This window comes from Gouania willdenowi, chromosome 9 (assembly GCF_900634775.1).
Source record: "Gouania willdenowi chromosome 9, fGouWil2.1, whole genome shotgun sequence".
Taxonomy (NCBI): domain Eukaryota; kingdom Metazoa; phylum Chordata; class Actinopteri; order Blenniiformes; family Gobiesocidae; genus Gouania; species Gouania willdenowi.
Window position 1 is genome coordinate 29,062,958 of NC_041052.1, and position 18,983 is coordinate 29,081,940.

Genomic DNA, 18,983 nt, shown 5'->3' on the forward strand with positions numbered 1-18,983 from the left:
TGAGGCTGGGTTTAGTGAATGGTTTTAAATGTACAGAGGAATACAGAGTTTAAGACTGCTCAAATATGAACGACATAGCGTGGATGAGGACACTGTGCAGGACACTAATGATGATGCAGATAATGATGACTATGAAAAAGAACATTTAATTATGACTCTTTTGGGCTTCCATAGGAAGTTGATAGCTTATGAAAATGTAAACAATTTAATGAAGGTTAGGAATTATTGGAATAGTGTTTGGCATGAAATGAATAATAGAATGACACAATATATGAAAATACAGAATGAACAATTATAATTTACAGGTAATAAGCTTCCAGAAAATAATTATTTCATATAGTTTTTCGTAGTAGTACTGACCAGAAAAATTTTGAGACCTGGCCTATGTAACTCACAATTTTGTGGATAGGACCTGTTTTTAGCATCATATTATTGGTAGAAAGCTATACAAAATGAAAATCCAGAAAGAATGATTCCAATCTACAGATAATAAGCTTTCAGAAAAATATTTTTTTTTGTGGTACACCACTTTTTTACACCAATTTTGGGCTTTGGCCCATGGACTAATTTCAGGTTTTGTTATCCGTACAGCTTTAAGTGTTATCAGCTCCTTGAAGACTCAAATGTTAACTAATGTTTGTGTAGAGCATTCACTCAAGTGTTTAACAGTTTAGCTGGTGTAGATGAGGAATAATGTACAGTTTGTATTACAATGACGTTGAAAAATACATTAATTTAACAAGTAGGCAGTATAGCGTAGCAGTCAGCACATTTGCCTGATTGCAAGATGGTAGAATAATGTATTGAACAGCAAAGGCTGCAGCTGAGGCAGGAAAGACATTTATGTGTGTATATCTATATCTATATCTATATCTATATCTATATCTATATCTATATATGTGTGTGTGTGTGTGTGTATGTGTGTAGTTATTTTTGCTATCTATTTTAATATTAGAAAACTCATTAGAAAACTTGAATTACTTTACTTTGTGACCCTAATTTATTAGCAGTTGGGTACAGATTGGGTTCCTTATTCCACCGGCACAATCAACCATTACCAAACATGTGGTTCCTTTTGGCTCCACCCCCAAAACATCACTTCCTCATACGTCTTTACATCACCAGAACCGATATATAACAGGCAGTTTCGTCTAAATTCCATTTTTGGTTGATAATTCTTCTCTGTACAGCTGACATAATGACTGCTTCCAAATGTGAGGTTTTTCTGCCCCACAGTGGCAGGTCGCGTGCATCGCCAACAGGAAACCCAGTGCTTATGGTTGTTCCTACCCGAGCCACAAACAGTGTAACACCATGAAGCATCTTGACCAGTACGTTCATATATGAGTAAGTAAGTGTTTTCTTTTATTATTAGTGATATTATTATTTGTGTTTTAGCCAAACGACAGGCAAAAAATAAATAATCTCAGTTTGTTGTGAAGTCCATTTTTAAAGTTAAAGCAGCAGGTTTTTGTGTTTAGCACCGGCTGACTTTAGCTTATGCTAACCTGTGAATTCTGCCTCATAGCGGCAATAAACTGTAAATAACTGTAGCTTCTTGGACTCACAGAGACACTTTGAATGTGTAATTAATCGATGTATTTGGTTAAAAAAAGAAGAAAAAAAAGCACAGTAATGAACTCTATCAGTGGGCTGCTGTGTGAAAGACTGAATGAGCTAAAATGAATGACCTACTGGCACTAAACGTACTCAAATGAATTTCTCTCTCTCTCTTTAGTAGAGCTGCCACTGGTGAAAATATATTTTGGATCACTGTATTGTATGAACAATATAATTATATTGTACAAATATGATAGTATATTGTATGAACATTATAGTATATTGTACAAACATTATATTCTACAAACAATATACTTGTATTGTACAAACGTGATGTTATATTGTTTGGACAATATAACTATATTATACAAACAATATAATTACATTGTTCGAAAGTGTCATGATCTAACCTACGGATTTGATCAAATTCTATATCATGCTTGGGCTGAGGCATGGAGAAATCCTCATGATGCTTCTTTCAGTGGATGATATTATTAATACTATGAACACTCTGAGGGTATGGGACTATCCAGGGTGTACCCCCGCCCAGCCTAGAACCCGATGACAGCTGGAGATGGTCACCAGCAGACCCCCGCAACCCATAAATGAGCAAGCTGTTCAGAAAACAGATTGATGATGACCTGAGAGGTAGAATACAGCGCACACACACCCCCTTCCCACGCTGTCATAAAAAAAGGCCTACCCTAGGCCCCTAGAAAAAGATGATGTTCGTCCTCCATGTGGGAAAGGCACTCCTCAGACACACAAAGATTACACAGAAACGTAGTAGTGGAGAATCCATGTTTTGACACTCATCAATCACCGCATGTGCACATGTACGTCAACTTTCTTACTCCTTTTACTCCTGGCTTAAATCCACTACCACATTTGTACAATATACTATATTGTTCGTACGATATAGGTATATTGTTTGTATAATATAATATCATGTTTGTACAATATACTATCGTTTGTACAATATAATTATATTGTTCATACAATATAGTGATCCAAAATATATTTTCACCTGGGGCAGCTCTACGCTTCCGTATCCCTCTACATCTGTTCTGCCTTTACTTGACATTCTTCAGATTGACAGGCTGATTAATCGACTACCAATTGTTCAGACCTTATCAATGAGCCTATTACATGATTGATAGGAAACCTGAAACATTGAGCGATAAAATGCATTTCTCCCTTTTAGATTTCCACGAGGTCTCTTATCCTAATATGTTAGACATTTTACAAGTCATGCAGAGTCTCAGCAAGTCCAGATAGTTGGCGCTGTATGACATCTTTACCCTAAAAGAATAACAATTCTTATGATTATTTATTGCACTAGTATACAAACCTAACGACATCTTAGGGCTGGGCTATATGGACCAAAACTCATATCCCCATCGTTTTTCTTAAAATTGGGATATGATGTGTTTTGATAATTTTAATTCAAATTAAGTCTGACCTGAAAGACAATTTAGGGTTCAATTTTCCCACTCTGGAACTGCGGGGGTCATAGGTCGAGAGGGATATAAACGTAAACAAGCTCGTCCATTCTGTTGATATTTCCAACCTAACAGCATTTTTAATGGTATTCCAGAGATCATTAGTGTTTATATTATTAATATTACACATATTAGGACTCGAGGAGGTGTCCAAGGTTTTCCACTGATGCCAATTTCGGCCGATCCGAGCACTTTTAAAAACCGATGAGAGCAGCAGTAATGGAGCTAGGGCTGTCCCCTCGCTTCTACCCCTGGTAAATGAAAACACAGACTACCATACATACATACAGTACATACATACATACATACATACATACATACATACATACATATCTGAGCACTTTAGTAAAACCGATGAGAGAAACAGTATCAAAGTGACAGACTTCCTCTGCTTCCACACTCCTCACTCAAGCTTTCAACTTTTGATTGTCATGTATTTTTTGTATTTATTTTATTGTTGTTGGTTTCTTTTTCTGACTTGTGTAATTGTTTAAGAGTTTTTGAAAAGCATTTATAAATAAAATGTATTATTATTACTATTGATGCTACAAGCAAAAAAATTTCAAGTGTGAAAATGACAGTATGAGTTCTCAGTTTGAAAAGGTAAATTTACGAGGTCCACCATTCACTAACCCGGTCCATGATTATTTTTATTAAGCTATTATTTTTAATTAAATTTACACATTTGAAGGAAGTGCACAAGATGAACAGGTCGATAAGTTAACTGGAGTAACGCCATCAGCTGAAACAGTTTGAAAATTCAGGAATTTTCAGCTCGTGTGCAGCATTAGCATTAGCAGCTAACTCGGTCTTTCTGCCTCTGAGATCAATGTACGTTTGTGCAAAAAATCTTTCAAGGAATCAACGCTCAAATGGGTAAAATAATCAAAATCGCTGTCAGACTCGCGTCCTACAACGTCAGCCATGGCAAGTTTATCCCTCTTGACCTTTGACCTAATGTGGAAGTAGTGCACCAGTACGTGAGTGTGAAAAGGCTTATTACCAAACAGTTGCACGTGTGAGTGAGTTCTGTAGTGTGGCTTGTTTAGGGGAAGGTCTGGTTAGGATGCACTCAGTAATCCATCTAACTGTACTTTTCATGCTGTTCTGAGAAGCAGCTAAAGCAGCAACTCTTCAAACAAGTGTTTTAAAACACAATAAGCTATTAAAAAAAGAAATATATATATATATATAACCCAAGGTATATATATATATATATCTATATCTAACATTTGCTCAGCCTTTCTTTCTCCCTTCCCTATTCAGCCAATGGAATGACAGCTGCCTGCAGAGATGTTCCTCAAAGATCTTCCCAAAGAGGCTCTAATGCGACCACTGTCAAGGAATGAAGTGGTGGGCATGTTAGTCAGGTTAACCATTTTTGGTGCAGCCACGTACTACAGCATCAAATGGGTGATGGAGGCGATGGACCCAACCGCTAAACAAAAGAACCAAGCAAAGAAAAGGGTACGTGGAGTTACGGCACATCACTAATGTCTGTAGTGGCACTGTTGGGATGTGTTCTCTCTCCATGTCACATAACGCATCCAAGGCACTGTTTTTTGTCTGCTGCTTTTCAGCTGCTTTTTGGCTTTCACTTTTCAGGCAGAGCAGCTAATGAAGCGGATCGGAGTGGAAGGCGTCAAACTGACAGAGTACGAGATGAACATTGCATCTCACTTAGTTGATCCACAAACAATGAAGGTAACAGTTGCAGTTTCTTTAGTTTCTCACAGCAGATGTCAGAGAAAATGTGTCCGACTCTTGTTCCCTGCAGGTGAGCTGGAGAGATATTGCAGGTCTGGACGAGGTTATCAATGAGCTACAGGACACCGTCATCCTGCCCTTTCAGAAAAGACACCTTTTAGCCGGATCAAAACTTTTCCAGCCTCCAAAGGGTAACGTAGCATCATGACTGAGTAAAGATCCAAATGTTCCCTGATGTTATACATACATTGCTTATGCTTTGCCCTATTGTTGCTGATGCATATACTGTACGTAGGATGTAAAAATAATGATTAACAAGTGATATGACAAAGAAAAGTTTTGGAGAAAGAAGATAGAGAATCACTTCTAAAATATGACTTTTTTTTTTTAAGAGCAGTTACACAAATCTTGACAGTGCTTCTAAATCAGTGTTTCTCAAATGGGGGTACCCGTACCCCTAGGGTAGGGCTGGGCGGTATACCTGGTTCATATCCAATACTGGTATATATTTTTATGATTTTTAATATACTGCCGCACCGGTGTATTTGATTACATAACTTTAGGAACACAACACTGCACCGCGTTTCAGATCGGACCCTTTTCAACGTTGCACTTCTAAAGGAGGAAGGTAAACAGTAGCGCTCTGGTGTTAATGGTGGTGTAAATTATACGTGTAAATGGATAAGAAAGACACAATTGAAAGCTCTGAAGCTGCATGTGCCTGCGTGCGCATGCCTCTGCTACAGGAGAGCAACACTCACGGACACGGAGACACAGTTAGCTTAGCATGTCGGCAGTAATACACAAAAAAAGAGAGAAAGCTGCAAACAAAATGCTACCTTATTCACCATAAGAAACCACCACACCACTGAGTATGCAGCATTTAAAGCTAGAAATCAAGCTAAGCTAGCGCGGCAAAGAGCTATTGGGCTGCTATTGCAAACTTGTATTACTGCTAATGTGGAATTATTCTACAATATTTACTCATTATGACAATAAAATAGACCATCCCAAGTCAATCTACTGCAGTAATTCCTCTCTTATCTTTATTTTTATTTTTCCTCTATCCTTTACCAAAAAGCGCGACTAATCTCGGGTGATTTAAGCCACTATAGTCACTGAAGTGGCGTTAAGTGTGAACACACATTTAGACCAGGCTCATATTCCTCAAACGCCGGCTTATTTCACCTGTCTGGGTGAATAAATCACTGTCTTCTGGGTGGTTGCCATGGCAGCTCAAGTAATCTCTGATCCATTGGTGATGGCTTTTTATCGCACATGTGAACGAAAGTAACCCAAGGTTTACATAGTCAGGGTTGATTGACCTACTTCATACCAGCTGTAATGGAATCCGATACCCATAGTTTCCCATCGCGGGGTATGTTGACCCAGAGTTTGTTAACCCTCCTTTATGGAATACCCCTCAGCCCTACCCTAGGGGTACACGATGACACTACAGGGGTACTTGAGACAGAGAGAGATTATTTTTAAATGCAATACTTAAAAATATGTTGTTTTATAATGTTTATTTTTAGTTAAAAATAATAATCATGCTAAATATTACCAGCAACTCACAAAAAACAACAACAAAACAGTCAAAATAAGAGAAAATATTTACTGAATAATAAAAAGGACAAACAAAGGACAACAAAATGACACCAACAACACACACTAAGAGAGAAAAATACTTTACTATTACCAGCAACACACAAAACAAGAGCAAAGACGCACTAAATGAGAGAAAAATACACAAGATCACTACAAAATGCACAAAAAATAACAGAGAAGCATACATAACAACATCAGAAACAACAAAATGACACCAAAAACACACTCACTGAGAGAGAATAATATAAATAATACAAAGAACACACAAAAACAACAAGAGCACAAAATAAGAGAAAAATGTAGTTACAAAATTACACTCAAAACACACAAAATGATGATAGAAATTATTTTAATTAGAACATAAACTGAAAATACAAGTGCCAGTCTTGGTTCCACACCAGGAGGGAGATGACTATAAGTTATAAAAACTATAGAAATAAATCTATTCAGGAGGCACTAAATATGTTTCTTTTCACTTTTTTACAAAATTAGATTCTTTAAAATGTGTTATCACTCATTCATTCCATATTTATGATTATTTTTCACAGAAGTCTGAGTAAAATGTTGTAGTCGGACAAAGAGGGGACTTAGATTTAGAAATAAAAGAAAGGAGGTACTTGAAAAAAGTTTGAGAACCACTGTTCTAAATTATGTTTTAGACAAAATCTTGGTGCATGGAGTTGGAGTTGATCAATACACAGTCATATATTCATTATCTAGTTTTAACATCCAACGCAATTCAAGCTTTGAGAAGCCTATGCACTTTTGGAGTTGACTTCAAATGTTAATTTACTGTTAAAATAGAATGCATGAGAACATGTAAGAAACACCTAAAGCTCATTTTCTTAACATTTGAAAAGTCTGTAAATAATAAAACTCCCACAGCTAAGATGATTGGTTTACTTTACGAGTCCAAAGTGGCTGCAGCCTACCTGCAAGAAAATTGGTTTTGGGTTTTATTGAAATCCAAATGTCTGTTTTGTGTCGTTGTTTTTGGTGTGTGCATCAGCGTTATTAGTGCTCATCTTTTTGTTGTACAGGTGTTTTATTGTTTGGTCCACCGGGATGTGGGAAGACAATGATTGCCAAAGCAACAGCCAAAGCCTCGGGGTGTAAGTTTGTTAACCTTCAGGCTTCCACACTGACAGACATGTGGTATGGCGAGTCCCAGAAGCTTACTGCAGCAGTCTTCACCTTAGCGGTCAAAATTCAGCCCTGCATCATCTTCATCGATGAGATCGGTGAGTCGAACTAATCACCACAAATCACTTGATTCCAGCTTTGGTTTTTAGCAGTGGAAGCTGTTCAATAGGAGGTTCTTAGGCAATTTGTCCCCAAGGTTTTAATCTATTAAGTTCAACTTTTGTATATAGATGCATCTGTTGATTTTTTTTTTTTTTTTTTGTGTGTGGTGATCAGAAATGCATTATTGTTATTGGGAGAGTATCAATGTTTATTAGAATACAAGCCAATGGTCACTGTCTGTTTCCATTTCAATGGAATGGCTAATCTTACACACACACACTCCTGCTATTAATACACAATAGTTATAACCTCAGTGCTTCTTCAACCAGCAATATATTTTATGTAAAGCCTATATTTGTGTGTTTTTAGTTTTTTTGTTTTGTTTTTCCATTAATACTCACTGTCTGACGTTTTAGATTCTTTTCTGAGGAATCGCTCCAGCATGGACCATGAAGCCACAGCCATGATGAAGGCCATGTTTATGAGCCTGTGGGACGGTCTGGACACGTGCTCTACCACCCAGGTGACATACCCAGGGCTCATCATGTGGTACCTACACATTTGAACACCGTAGAGTAATGTGTTAAATGTGTACATACTGTACATGTGAATGCAGGTGATGGTAATGGGAGCTACCAACCGACCACAGGACGTGGATCCAGCCATTCTGCGTAGGATGCCCACCACTTTTCATGTTGGCTTACCAGTAAGATGTAAACGATGCAGCTTTGAGAAATGTAGTGAAGAGTAATGTGCATGTCTGGTGTTGATTTGAGACACACAAGGGACCCCTAGGGGCCCACATGTGGCCCTCGGTCTACTTCTGTGCGGCCCCCAAGACAAATCCACTAAAATTTGTAATTCAAGCAGTTGGAAGTGATATGAAGCCCAACATAATACACAAAATAACTCCAAAAACACATTCAACAACAGCAAAATACACAGAACGTCCACAAAAAATACATGAGGCAACAGCAACAAAAACACTAAAAAGATTCCAAAAATACACACAAAAGGACATCAGACACACAAAAGAACCACCTAAACTCATTGAACAACAACAATTACACAAAGTGACAGAAAAAATACCCAAAACGACAAAAATACTGAAAAAATCAAAAAGGCGCAGGTTGACAATAAACAAAATGCAATTATAACACACAAGAAATAATAAAAACACATATTATGACAAAATGACTAAACACTCAGAAAAAAATACACAAAAAAACTATAAATGACGACAAAAAACCCTTTGTTCTTTCCTGTGTTAATGCTCAGATTGGTTGTTATTCTTAATACTGGCATGAATGTGGATCAGACAATCACATTTTTGTGGCCCCGCTGTGATGACAGTTGCCCATCCCCAATCTAAGATCTGGCTTCACTGCATTGAACTTTTTTCTGTATAAAAACAACTAAAATATCATCTGTGTTTTGTAGAATACAAGACAAAGACAAGACATCCTGAAGCTCATTTTAGAAGGAGAAAATGTAAGTAGACATTTATTTGCATCTTTGTCAACCGTGCAGAAAATGATTACCCGGTAAATCCTCCTGCTCCCATGGTCCTTCTAAGAAATCAGAGCATGTTTGTTTCCATGATTAAATCGAATTCCAGGAAATTACACCTGTCCTGAATTATATAATTAGTGAGAGCCACATTGGTTGAAGTTTACATGGAAAACACGTTTATTTGCTTTACTTTACTCAATTCCACTTTAGGTCTGGGGGTTGGGAAGGGTTCTGATTGGACAGGGGGTGAACGTGACGTTATCACGTTTGTCAGAAAGAAAAAAAACACAACAAACCTTTTATTTTCGGCTACATAGAAGACCACATAATAACTGTTTTCACTTTTATTAATGATTGTAGTTTTGAAGCAGCAGCTCGACAATAACACACTGTTTCACTTTGGTCAGCTGAGCAGGAGAAGAGACAGAGGAAATAATTACTGGAAAACAAATCCCAGTAAAACAATAACCAGGAATAAATATTTGCCCCCTGGTAAGGATAGTAGCTCTAACAACCGGTACAATGATAAACGTGGTGATATTACAGCCTGTGCATGCAGTATGGGTATGTCTCAGAAAGGTTTCCAGATGTTTTGGGGTTTTAGTATCTTCCATCCTGGTACAAGGCTTCATGTCCTCGATGTAGCGTGTTCCGTTTGCCGATGTCTGTGTGTTTGTAATTAGGGATGTCACAATACAACTTTTTCACCTCTGATACGATACCAATAATGCAGCCTTGGGTAATGGCCGATATTGATCCGATGCGATATCCGTACGAATCATTCGTACTTTCATTTCTTATTTTGTAGTATGGAATGTTATAAAAGGCTTGATCAAGTGATACTCAAACAGAGAACAATAGTAGTAATAGTCAGTATATGGTGGGAACCACTGAGGGCGGAGACAAAAACAACAAAAACCTGTGTGCTTATATCAGAGATTTTAGATGCAGTCCGATAATATCCAATATTTGTTTTGTGGCTGATATTGGACCGATATCCGATATCAATATCGGATCGAGACATCCCTATTTGTAGTAGGTCTGTGTGAATGTCCGCATGTTTATTCTTCCGTCTATCAACACTTTTCATTATGGCCCGGTCCCAATTCTCACACTGCACCCTACGCCCCTCTACGAAGTGTGCACTTGTTAGAAGTGCAAGAAGGGTTCGAGTGTGCAGGTTTCAAGTGTGCAAAAATTGCAGAATTGAGACAATGCGGTTTACGTCATCAATTTGCGCGCGCTGCGTCATATCTGCGACATTCTGCCCAGGCTTCTGCTCCACTACTTTACAAGCAGATCTCTCTGAACATGATTACATTTAGTTTTAAGGTTAGATTTTATTTGTTATGCAGTTCAAGTGTGAAATTTTAATATTGTGACAACTCTTTGATCAATTTCAAGAATAAAATATAAATTAAATAGGGATGCATATTCTGTTCAGTTACTTTATTTGATTAAATGGTGATCATACTGAACAATTATCAATAAAGAAGTGGTTCACAGTTTATTTCATTGTACAAATAATTTTATTGATTTTCTACAGGTAGCAGCAAGTCAGATTTAAGGTTTTAATGCCCAATTGTTGTATTTTCAGTGCCGCAAATAAAGATAAATTTGCATATTTCATTAAGATTTGTAAACATTCCATCAAGCAGAGGACTGAGGAAATTCAAATGAAAATTGTACACAACCGGAAACTTTGAAGCAAAAAAAGTGTACAATTCTAGCCAAAAACTGCAGCTTAAACGTCATTAAAAGATACAGTCCGTGCACTCGATAATTGCAAAAATAGAAAAAGACTTTATTACAGGGTCACAAATATTTAAAAGTACACCAAATAAAATTGAAGGTCATTACATCAGGCCTTGTGGGAAAGAAAAGAAGCAGTTAATATGAGTTTATCCACACACGTTAAAAGAAATGTATATTGGTTATTAGTAATTTATTTTAAGTAGCTACATAATTTTAATTTTAAATGTACAGTGGGTAACTAACTGGTATCTGGTAAGTTTTATGTTTTTATAGTTTAGTTTTTATACATCCTAAGTTTATTGTACAAGTCTAAAGTTTAAATTGGATGTTATATGAATGATTGTACAAAAAAGTTATGAAATTGTTTGCATGAGAATGTCCGTAAATACCGGTGCATAAATCACAGTAATGCTTCATCAGATATTTATGCTTATTTCCAAGTAACATAGCAACCTTGATTGTATTTACACATATACAGCATAAGAAAAGTGTAATAATTCAATACTTACACTTAATAGCACATTTTTCCGGCACAGGACGCGCAGACGTATAAACAATACCCACGTGATATCAGTGACTTTGGCGCGAAACCTTTATACCGCAAAGAATTATGGTTAATATGCTTTGCCGAAGTCCGCTTGGATGCGGGCTTTGGCGAAATGAGCATCAGGGGCGCATAGGGGGCGGGTAAAAGACCTCTTTGGAGAATTGGGACACCCTATACACTGACACCCTCATCGAGAACGTGCAAATGAGGGGCTTCAAGGTGAAAGTGTGAGTATTGGGACGCAGCCATTATCCATGTCTTCAGAGGCCCTTATTACATAAATAGTCTTGGCTCGAGTCCGGGCCGCCATCTTGGACTATGTCATCACCCATCATCACAACAGGACAAGCATGTGCAGAATGACCGGAATTAACTTTAAGCAGAATTAAGCGTTTACAAGATCTAGGAATTATTGAATTCAGAATTAACCAGCCACCTAATTCGGATTTAAGTTTAATTTGGAATTACCATTTTAATTTGGAATTAAATGTTTACAAGGTGAGTTTAAAGAGGATTTTACTTTTAAGCTGAATTAAAGGGGAATTAAAGCTACCATGTAAATGTGGCCAACGTAAAAGCCAGTGAAGCCCTAGATTTTCCCAAATTGTTTCACACGACTTGTTTGACTTCTGTTCTCAGCTGAGCAATGCCATTAATCTGAAGGAGATCGCTCAGAAGACAGACGGCTACTCCGGCAGTGACCTACGAGAACTTTGCCGAGACGCAGCCATGTACCGGGTCCGCGACTACGTTCGCAAGGAGCAAATGAAGCAGATCGCACAGCAGCTGCAGGACTGTGAGAATGAGGAGGAAGAAAAGTATGACTCACATTGAAACACTCACAGGCTCCCTCTAACCTTGGAGGCCTCTGTGTTTCTGCTTTTCTAGCAGCCTGTTGTCATTCTCCAGTGTGTTTTTCACACAGACACAGTTCTAAAATATCTTTAACTTCATGTGGAACCTAGGTTTTGAAAGTGGTAAAATCAGGATGCTGTATATATCTATTGTAAAAACCATAAATATGCAGCTTTATTATGAAAGAAAATCAGATCCAATCTGTTGTTCAGCTGTTGCTAAGTAACAAGTGAAAATTAAAAAAAGAAAAAATATTTTTACCTTTTCACAACCAGAACTTTGAGCATAAAAGCTCATCCAAGAACACACTCATGTCATCATGAGCGTCTGGAGGTGGAGGCTCACAGCAGCTTTCTGTAATCAATGGACACATTAAGCTGCTTTACAATGAGCTGCCCCTAATAACAAAATTAATAAACTATTTAATGTTTCCACTGAGCTTCCACGATGACCCAGGTTTTTTTCTGTGGGTACCAAGGTGTTTTTCCACAATCCATGAACATGTATATTGGCTTCACTGGAGTCACAGTATCAGAGACACATCATGTTCAACATGAGCTAATCCTAGTAATCAACTCTCCCGCCTGAACCCTGCAATGATCTTGTGATTTTATTTCAGGGTGTAGTCGGTGTGTTTTCAGCCAGTTGTAAGGCTAATGCTACATGACAGCTGAGCTTCGTTAGAGACCACGTGTCAAGCCTAAGGCCGCGAGTCCAAATCCAGCCCAATACAGCATCGATTTTGGCTCGCAGGAAAAAGTTAATTACCTAATAATTTAGTTGTAGATATCTCAGTCCTTCAAAACACACAGATTCAATGGAATTAATTTTTCACGACTACAGTAATTTTTAATCACATGTCAAAAGAACTCAAAATTTATTTCTAATCCTACATTTTCTCACAAACAATCTGCCAAAATTTCCCTAAAATACACAAAAGTTGCTCTCTGAAGCTAGTGTTCCTCGATGTGCTAACATGGAAGTGAAGCTAGTGCTGCTAACAAGGAGGTGAAGCTAGTGTTCCTCGATGTGCTAACATGGAAGTGAAGCTAGTGCTGCTAACAAGGAGGTGAAGCTAGTGTTCCTCAATGTGCTAACATGGCAGTGAAGCTAGTGCTAGTCAATGTGCTAACATGGAGGTGAAGGTAGTGTTCCTCGATGTGCTAACATGGCAGTAACGCTAGTGCTAGTCAATGTGCTAACATGGAGGTGAAGCTAGTGTTCCTCGATGTGCTAACATAGAAGTGAAGCTAGTGCTGCTAACAAGGAGGTGAAGCTAGTGTTCCTCGATGTGCTAACATGGCAGTGAAGCTAGTGCTAGTCAATGTGCTAACATGGAGGTGAAGCTAGTGTTCCTCGATGTGCTAACATGGCAGTGAAGCTAGTGCTAATCAATGTACTAACAAGGAGGTGAAACTAGTGCTCGTCGATGTGCTAACATGGCAGTGAAGCTAGTGCTAGTCAATGTGCTAACATGGAGGTGAAGCTAGTGTTCCTCGATGTGCTAACATGGAGGTGAAGCGCCAGAAACCTGGAGAACGTGATTCTCTTGAGACTAAATTAAAAATGTTGGTAGTTTGAGCTTTTTCTGTTAGGCAGATTCCCTTAGTTTTATGGTTAACATTTTCAAGTTTTAAAAAATGTGGTTTTATTGAGCATTTGTCCTTTTTTTTCTTGACATATTTTATATATTATGAGTGCTCAATTCTCTGGGTGTTCAAAGGAAACAGATTTAACTTGTTTCATGTACCAGTATTCTAAGTTAAAAAATAAATAAAATATATAGAATTTACTGGTTCAAAAATCCTGTTTTATTATTCAAGGAACATTTATTTTGTATAAGGCAAGGCAAATTTATTTGTACAGCGCATTTCATGCACAACTCAATGTGCTTTACACGATCAAAAAGTGCAACAAAAAACATTCAACAGCTTCACAAACAATAAGAACATTGAAATCAGCAGCAAAAACATTTAAAATCATCAACAAACTCATTATGTCAACAAAAACCTGACAAAAATCTCTTTCTCAATCATACGCAGTAGAGAAAAAGAGTACTTAAGTACATTTAGTAGCGTCATTTTTTTTTTTTATTCGTGTCTATGCTTTTACTTAAGCACTGAAGACTCGTACTTTTGCCTCCTCTGATGGCCTCTAACTTTTCTTTTCTTTGCCCACAGACCTGTAGGTGAAGAGCTTCTGCGCCCTGTCACCCAGCTGGACCTCCTCTTTGGTTTGGACAAAATGAAGGAATCTAAACGCGCCACAGCCCAAATGTTGCCGGGTGTGGCCGAGGTTCCCTTGGACTGAATAATCGGTCACATGACAAAGTAAAGACTTTGTCACTGTTGGAAAACCCTGTTGGAGGGATTTACTCAGCATGCTCTCATTTAGCACAGAATCACTGCTTGTGTACAGTTACATAATGTTACATAGCGTTTAAAGAGCAGCTGTTTCTGGACACTTGGTGAGAACTCAAATAGTGAGGCACTCAAATTGTTCAATAACTACAATGTTTTATTTTAAATGGTAGTCACCGTAGCAACTGTTTATGGAAGGTTTTCATTAGAAGTCGACTGGTATGGGATTTTCAAAGGCCGATGCAGATACTGATTAAAAAAAAAAAAAAATTCAGCCGAAGGCCGATATTTGAGGCCGATATACTTATTTAAAGCACATCAATCATGAAAGACTATTGAAACACTCATATGATATAAATGTATATAATAGAAATTAAACTAAATACACCAATAGAACTTTAAATATACCTGTACACAACCAAGTAAAACAAAAAGTACTGGGCGGGTAAGTAGCAGTAAAGCACGACAACACAATACAATGTGCAACGTAAAAGTAGTCGGTTTAAACTACTTCAAGCTTCTTTTTTTAAAGGGGACGTATTATGCAGATTTTTACCCATCTCCATTTGTTCTAAGAACCCCAAAAACATAGTGTTTGAGGTTTATTTTCCCGAACTCGCCTGTTTTCCAGAGTTTAACCCTCTGAAAAGTCACTTTCTGAGCAGTTCTGAAATCGGGCTGTTTTGGGCCCTACTTATGCATATTTATGAGTGGGCGTGTCTAGACGCTTGCTCACTTCATGTCTCGCTCTTTTACAGGGTGATCAGTGATCACCAAAGCAACCAATTCTGAAACCGGGCATGTCTGTTCACGCGGACTCCACACAACAGTTGATCACTAGCAACTTACTTTTGCTATCCGCACACTGTTATTTTTTTTAGCCAAAAAAACTGCACATTACAGTAAAACACATGGACATTTAAGCGGCTATTGTTATTGTGAGTCCATCTCAGTGCTTCAGGGTCCGTGTTCGTCTCAGCAGCAGCAGCAGCCATTCAAACTCTCACCGGAGTGTATAGCTGCTAAGTAACTTTCTCCTCCATTGCTCTTCTAACTACAAGAATAGTGCATTTAATGTGATTAATATTTGTTTTATCCAACCACTGCGTCGGATTGTGTCACAAACACGTCAGATTAGCGATACAAGGCAATAGAACAGGTTTGCCAATGCGCCGAACCACAAGAGCGGAGTACACCTCTGCATGAACAAATAGTACATACACTACAGTGTATGTTCACTCAGGAGGCGCGGCACCAGCATCACTCCTTCGCTAGCGAGACAAACAATGGCGGTCTTTCTCAAAAGTTTTCGTCAGGTTGGGGGTGGAGCTACCAGCGGAGAGGAGGGTATTTTCTTTCTCGATTTAGCTTGTGATGTTACAAATGTGTAAAATTTGAAACGGCAATTTTCTCTGTTTGTGGTTTGTGTTAGTCTTACAACACAACTGGATGGTTTTATTTTATATTTGTGCTGGTGGACACTCAAGTTGCCTCATGTCAAAAAAACTTGAAGTCCCCTTTAAGTTAAAGTATCTAGTAATTAGGTTAACAAGGATATAATCGGATAAGGATATTTGATCAGGCTCTACTACATTATATCCTTATCCTATTATTTCGGGGGTTTTTTGTATGCCTATTGGCTTCTACCTCTCCCATGCACTTTCTATTATTATTATCACTTATTTTTTGTAGTATATTCATACATCTGAATGGGTGTTTTTTTTATGTTCTTTTTTCCTCTAAAGTGCTCGAAGTGGCCGAACTTGAAAAAGGTCCATATATTGGTCCGTTATGTTGGCTGGCCGATATATCGGTCGACCTCTATTTTTCCTTGAGCATCAACTGTATTTTATTGAAAGCCTCACCAGCCAAACCATGTAGTACACATTGCTTCTCTCAAAAGGAAAGTACAACTCTTGGATTACTGTATAGAGGCTGTGATATGCTTGTTGGAACTAATGTTAAAAATGCATTTTACAACTAAGATAAAGTTTTTCTATGTGCTCTAGTCAAATCGTGCCAAGGCCAAGTATGAAGTTTTCCCATGAGCCCAGGACTCCCTGGTGATAACATGAAGCAGATATCTGAAGATACTCTAGGCTCCTAAACATTTCATTTGTATGTATATGTGCATGAAATCCACTTAAACTAATAAGATATGGATGGACCCACATTGTTCTGCAGATAGAAGGGAAAGATAAATGTAGCATGCTTCTGTTCATCATGGGTACACATGTTGAAACCCCTGCTTATTTATTATCTACTTGTCATCTCTCACTGAGAAATTCAAATTTTAACTGTAACCAGCCTCTTTTGATTTTAAAGTGTTCAGGCAACAAAGGTGAAAATCTGAGTTTCGTCATGTAGGTCTGTGCATTTTCGTTATGTCGAGCTGTAAAAGTTATTGCATCAAAAAGTCTTGCTGCACATTTTGCTTCTCGTGTATGTTTTAGAAATTTAGAAAAGCTTCATGGGTTGCTGCAGTTATGCTGACGATGTCAATGCAAGTTGTTGTTTCAAATGGAGCTTTAGTGACAAATATTGCTTTTTGAATCACAGTCCATCACAGTTTGTTTTGTGGATTTAGAATATTGTCATTTCTGATAGAAACCTTTAAATTTGCACTAGGGCTAAAAATGATAATCTGAATAAAGTATCCTTATGAGGGTCAACGAGAGCAGCAATATCACAAACCCGCTTATTATATCTTTAATGGCTCTCTTGTTTTCATACTGTTTTTCAAAAACTGCTCCCTGCTGGTTGTTGTTCAGTGTGTGTTTGCTGTATGAGCTTAATACCCTCTGTAAATAGACCGTCTCCATGTGACTCAAGGCTACTGGTTGCTTATGTTGTTTATCACATCTTCAGTGCTTCTTTTTTTTTTACACCCCCCCCCCCCCCCCCCTTAAAAGTTAGCAAAAGATACTCTGTCCTGTTTGAAGTTCTTATATATCATAGATATATATATAGATTGTTAACGTCGTTTCTTTTTATGAGTTTTCCATAAATATACAGCATTCACAACTATTTATTGTGCGACAATATATGGTGATACAATTTTACAAGATCTAAAGCTGATGGTACGAGTGGTCATACCTTTCCATCCCTGCTACATTTGTCCCAAACAAGCATGTCTTTTCAACTACAGGAGACGTAGTCAATGCCAGTCCATCGTAATCGATGCTTCAAGTCTCAATTACTACCAGAACATTTAGACATGCTAATATTCTTGATTTTCCACGTGGATACAATATTCTATTATATTATATTTTGCTGTTTGGCTTCCGCTGCTGCAACAGTCACACATGCTCACAGCATGTGTTAGATCAACCTAATAAAAGGCCCCCAGACTGACTGATGCAGACCATTTTTCTTGCCACACGGTGGCACTGCAGCTCTACTCCAGTCACTGATTTTATTTGGAAAATTTGAATTATTCGTTTTTCACAATCTCTCTAGAGAAGGGAAAACAGTATCAAAATGTAACGTTTTTTTAAGAGTCAAAGTGGGAATGCACTTTCCCCTTATTGATTTTTTTTTTTAGGGATATTTGGTTAACTGTTGCTTGGCCTTGAATAAGTATTTCGTGATTGTTAAAGGTCATGTTATTACCATGGTAACCAGTGATATCAGGGTGTCTCCTCTAAGGCCTTTGTTTTCTCGTTTGGATGATTGCAGCATTGAATTCATTCTGTTACAGGCAGTGCAATATCTTTTGTGGCAAGTCGCGACCCCTTATTTTCATTATGGCAATATACAGTTCTGTAAAATGGTGTATGTGCTAAATGTTAACTATGTACTGTAAAGTGTATATTTATTAAATTGCACCAAACTGCCTTTCTCTTATTATTCAGCTGGGCGGTGATTTAGGTTAAGGATATCGAACGCAATTTAGTTAATGGAACACACACAACACAATTCTACGCTTACCATTTAAAGCAAAGTACAACACAAGCAGTTTAGGTTTAAGGGACTTATTCAACATTCCACAGTGATGACCCAGATCACAAGCCTGCTTCCTTAACCGTTACGCCCCTACAGTCAACACAGTGGACCTCATTTATCAACTGTTTGTATGTACGGTCAGATCAGTTCAGTGCTGCTTTGGCTTTGTCATGGACCAGTGGGGGGAACGCTGTTGTATAAACCAAAGAAAGTGTGACATTATTTTAGCCTGTTCAGTTTTGTATTGATAAATGGATCTTCTTTTAGGGCTCTATTCTCCCATGTGCGTAAGTCCAAAAAGCCATTCAGCGGTGCTGTTTTTGGTTGTGCGCTATTCTCCCCCTGTACTTAAGACAGTCGCTGTGCGCCGTCATCCCAGTGGGTGGA

At 38.0% G+C, this 18,983-nt stretch overlaps 1 protein-coding gene across 3 annotated transcripts; it reads left to right on the forward strand.

Moving 5' to 3' along the window:
* The first annotated feature begins 1,195 nt into the window (after positions 1-1,195).
* atad1a (ATPase family AAA domain containing 1a) lies at positions 1,196-18,487 on the forward strand. Of its 3 annotated transcripts, none has more exons than XM_028458546.1 (10): positions 1,196-1,347; positions 4,329-4,529; positions 4,668-4,766; positions 4,840-4,960; positions 7,418-7,618; positions 8,039-8,145; positions 8,239-8,328; positions 9,063-9,113; positions 12,076-12,254; positions 14,472-18,487. In XM_028458546.1, the coding sequence occupies exons 2-10, from the start codon at positions 4,356-4,358 to the stop codon at positions 14,599-14,601; spliced, it is 1,152 nt and encodes a 383-aa protein (XP_028314347.1). In that variant the 5' UTR covers positions 1,196-1,347; positions 4,329-4,355; the 3' UTR covers positions 14,602-18,487. The 3 variants fall into 3 exon arrangements, with proteins under 3 accessions (XP_028314347.1, XP_028314349.1, XP_028314348.1); XM_028458548.1 differs by having other exon boundaries at positions 1,198-1,351; positions 4,303-4,529; XM_028458547.1 differs by having other exon boundaries at positions 1,198-1,351.
* The last annotated feature ends 496 nt before the right edge of the window (positions 18,488-18,983 follow it).

What these genes read in the sequence shown, in the direction of transcription:
- atad1a (XM_028458546.1), top strand. Translation starts at nt 4,356, where the DNA reads ATGTTCCTCAAAGATCTTCCCAAAGAGGCTCTAATGCGACCACTGTCA. An exon ending in CATCTTCATCGATGAGATCG is followed by an intron (nt 7,619 to 8,038) that starts GTGAGTCGAACT and finishes CTGACGTTTTAG; the next exon opens with ATTCTTTTCTGAGGAATCGC. An exon ending in TCATTTTAGAAGGAGAAAAT is followed by an intron (nt 9,114 to 12,075) that starts GTAAGTAGACAT and finishes TTCTGTTCTCAG; the next exon opens with CTGAGCAATGCCATTAATCT.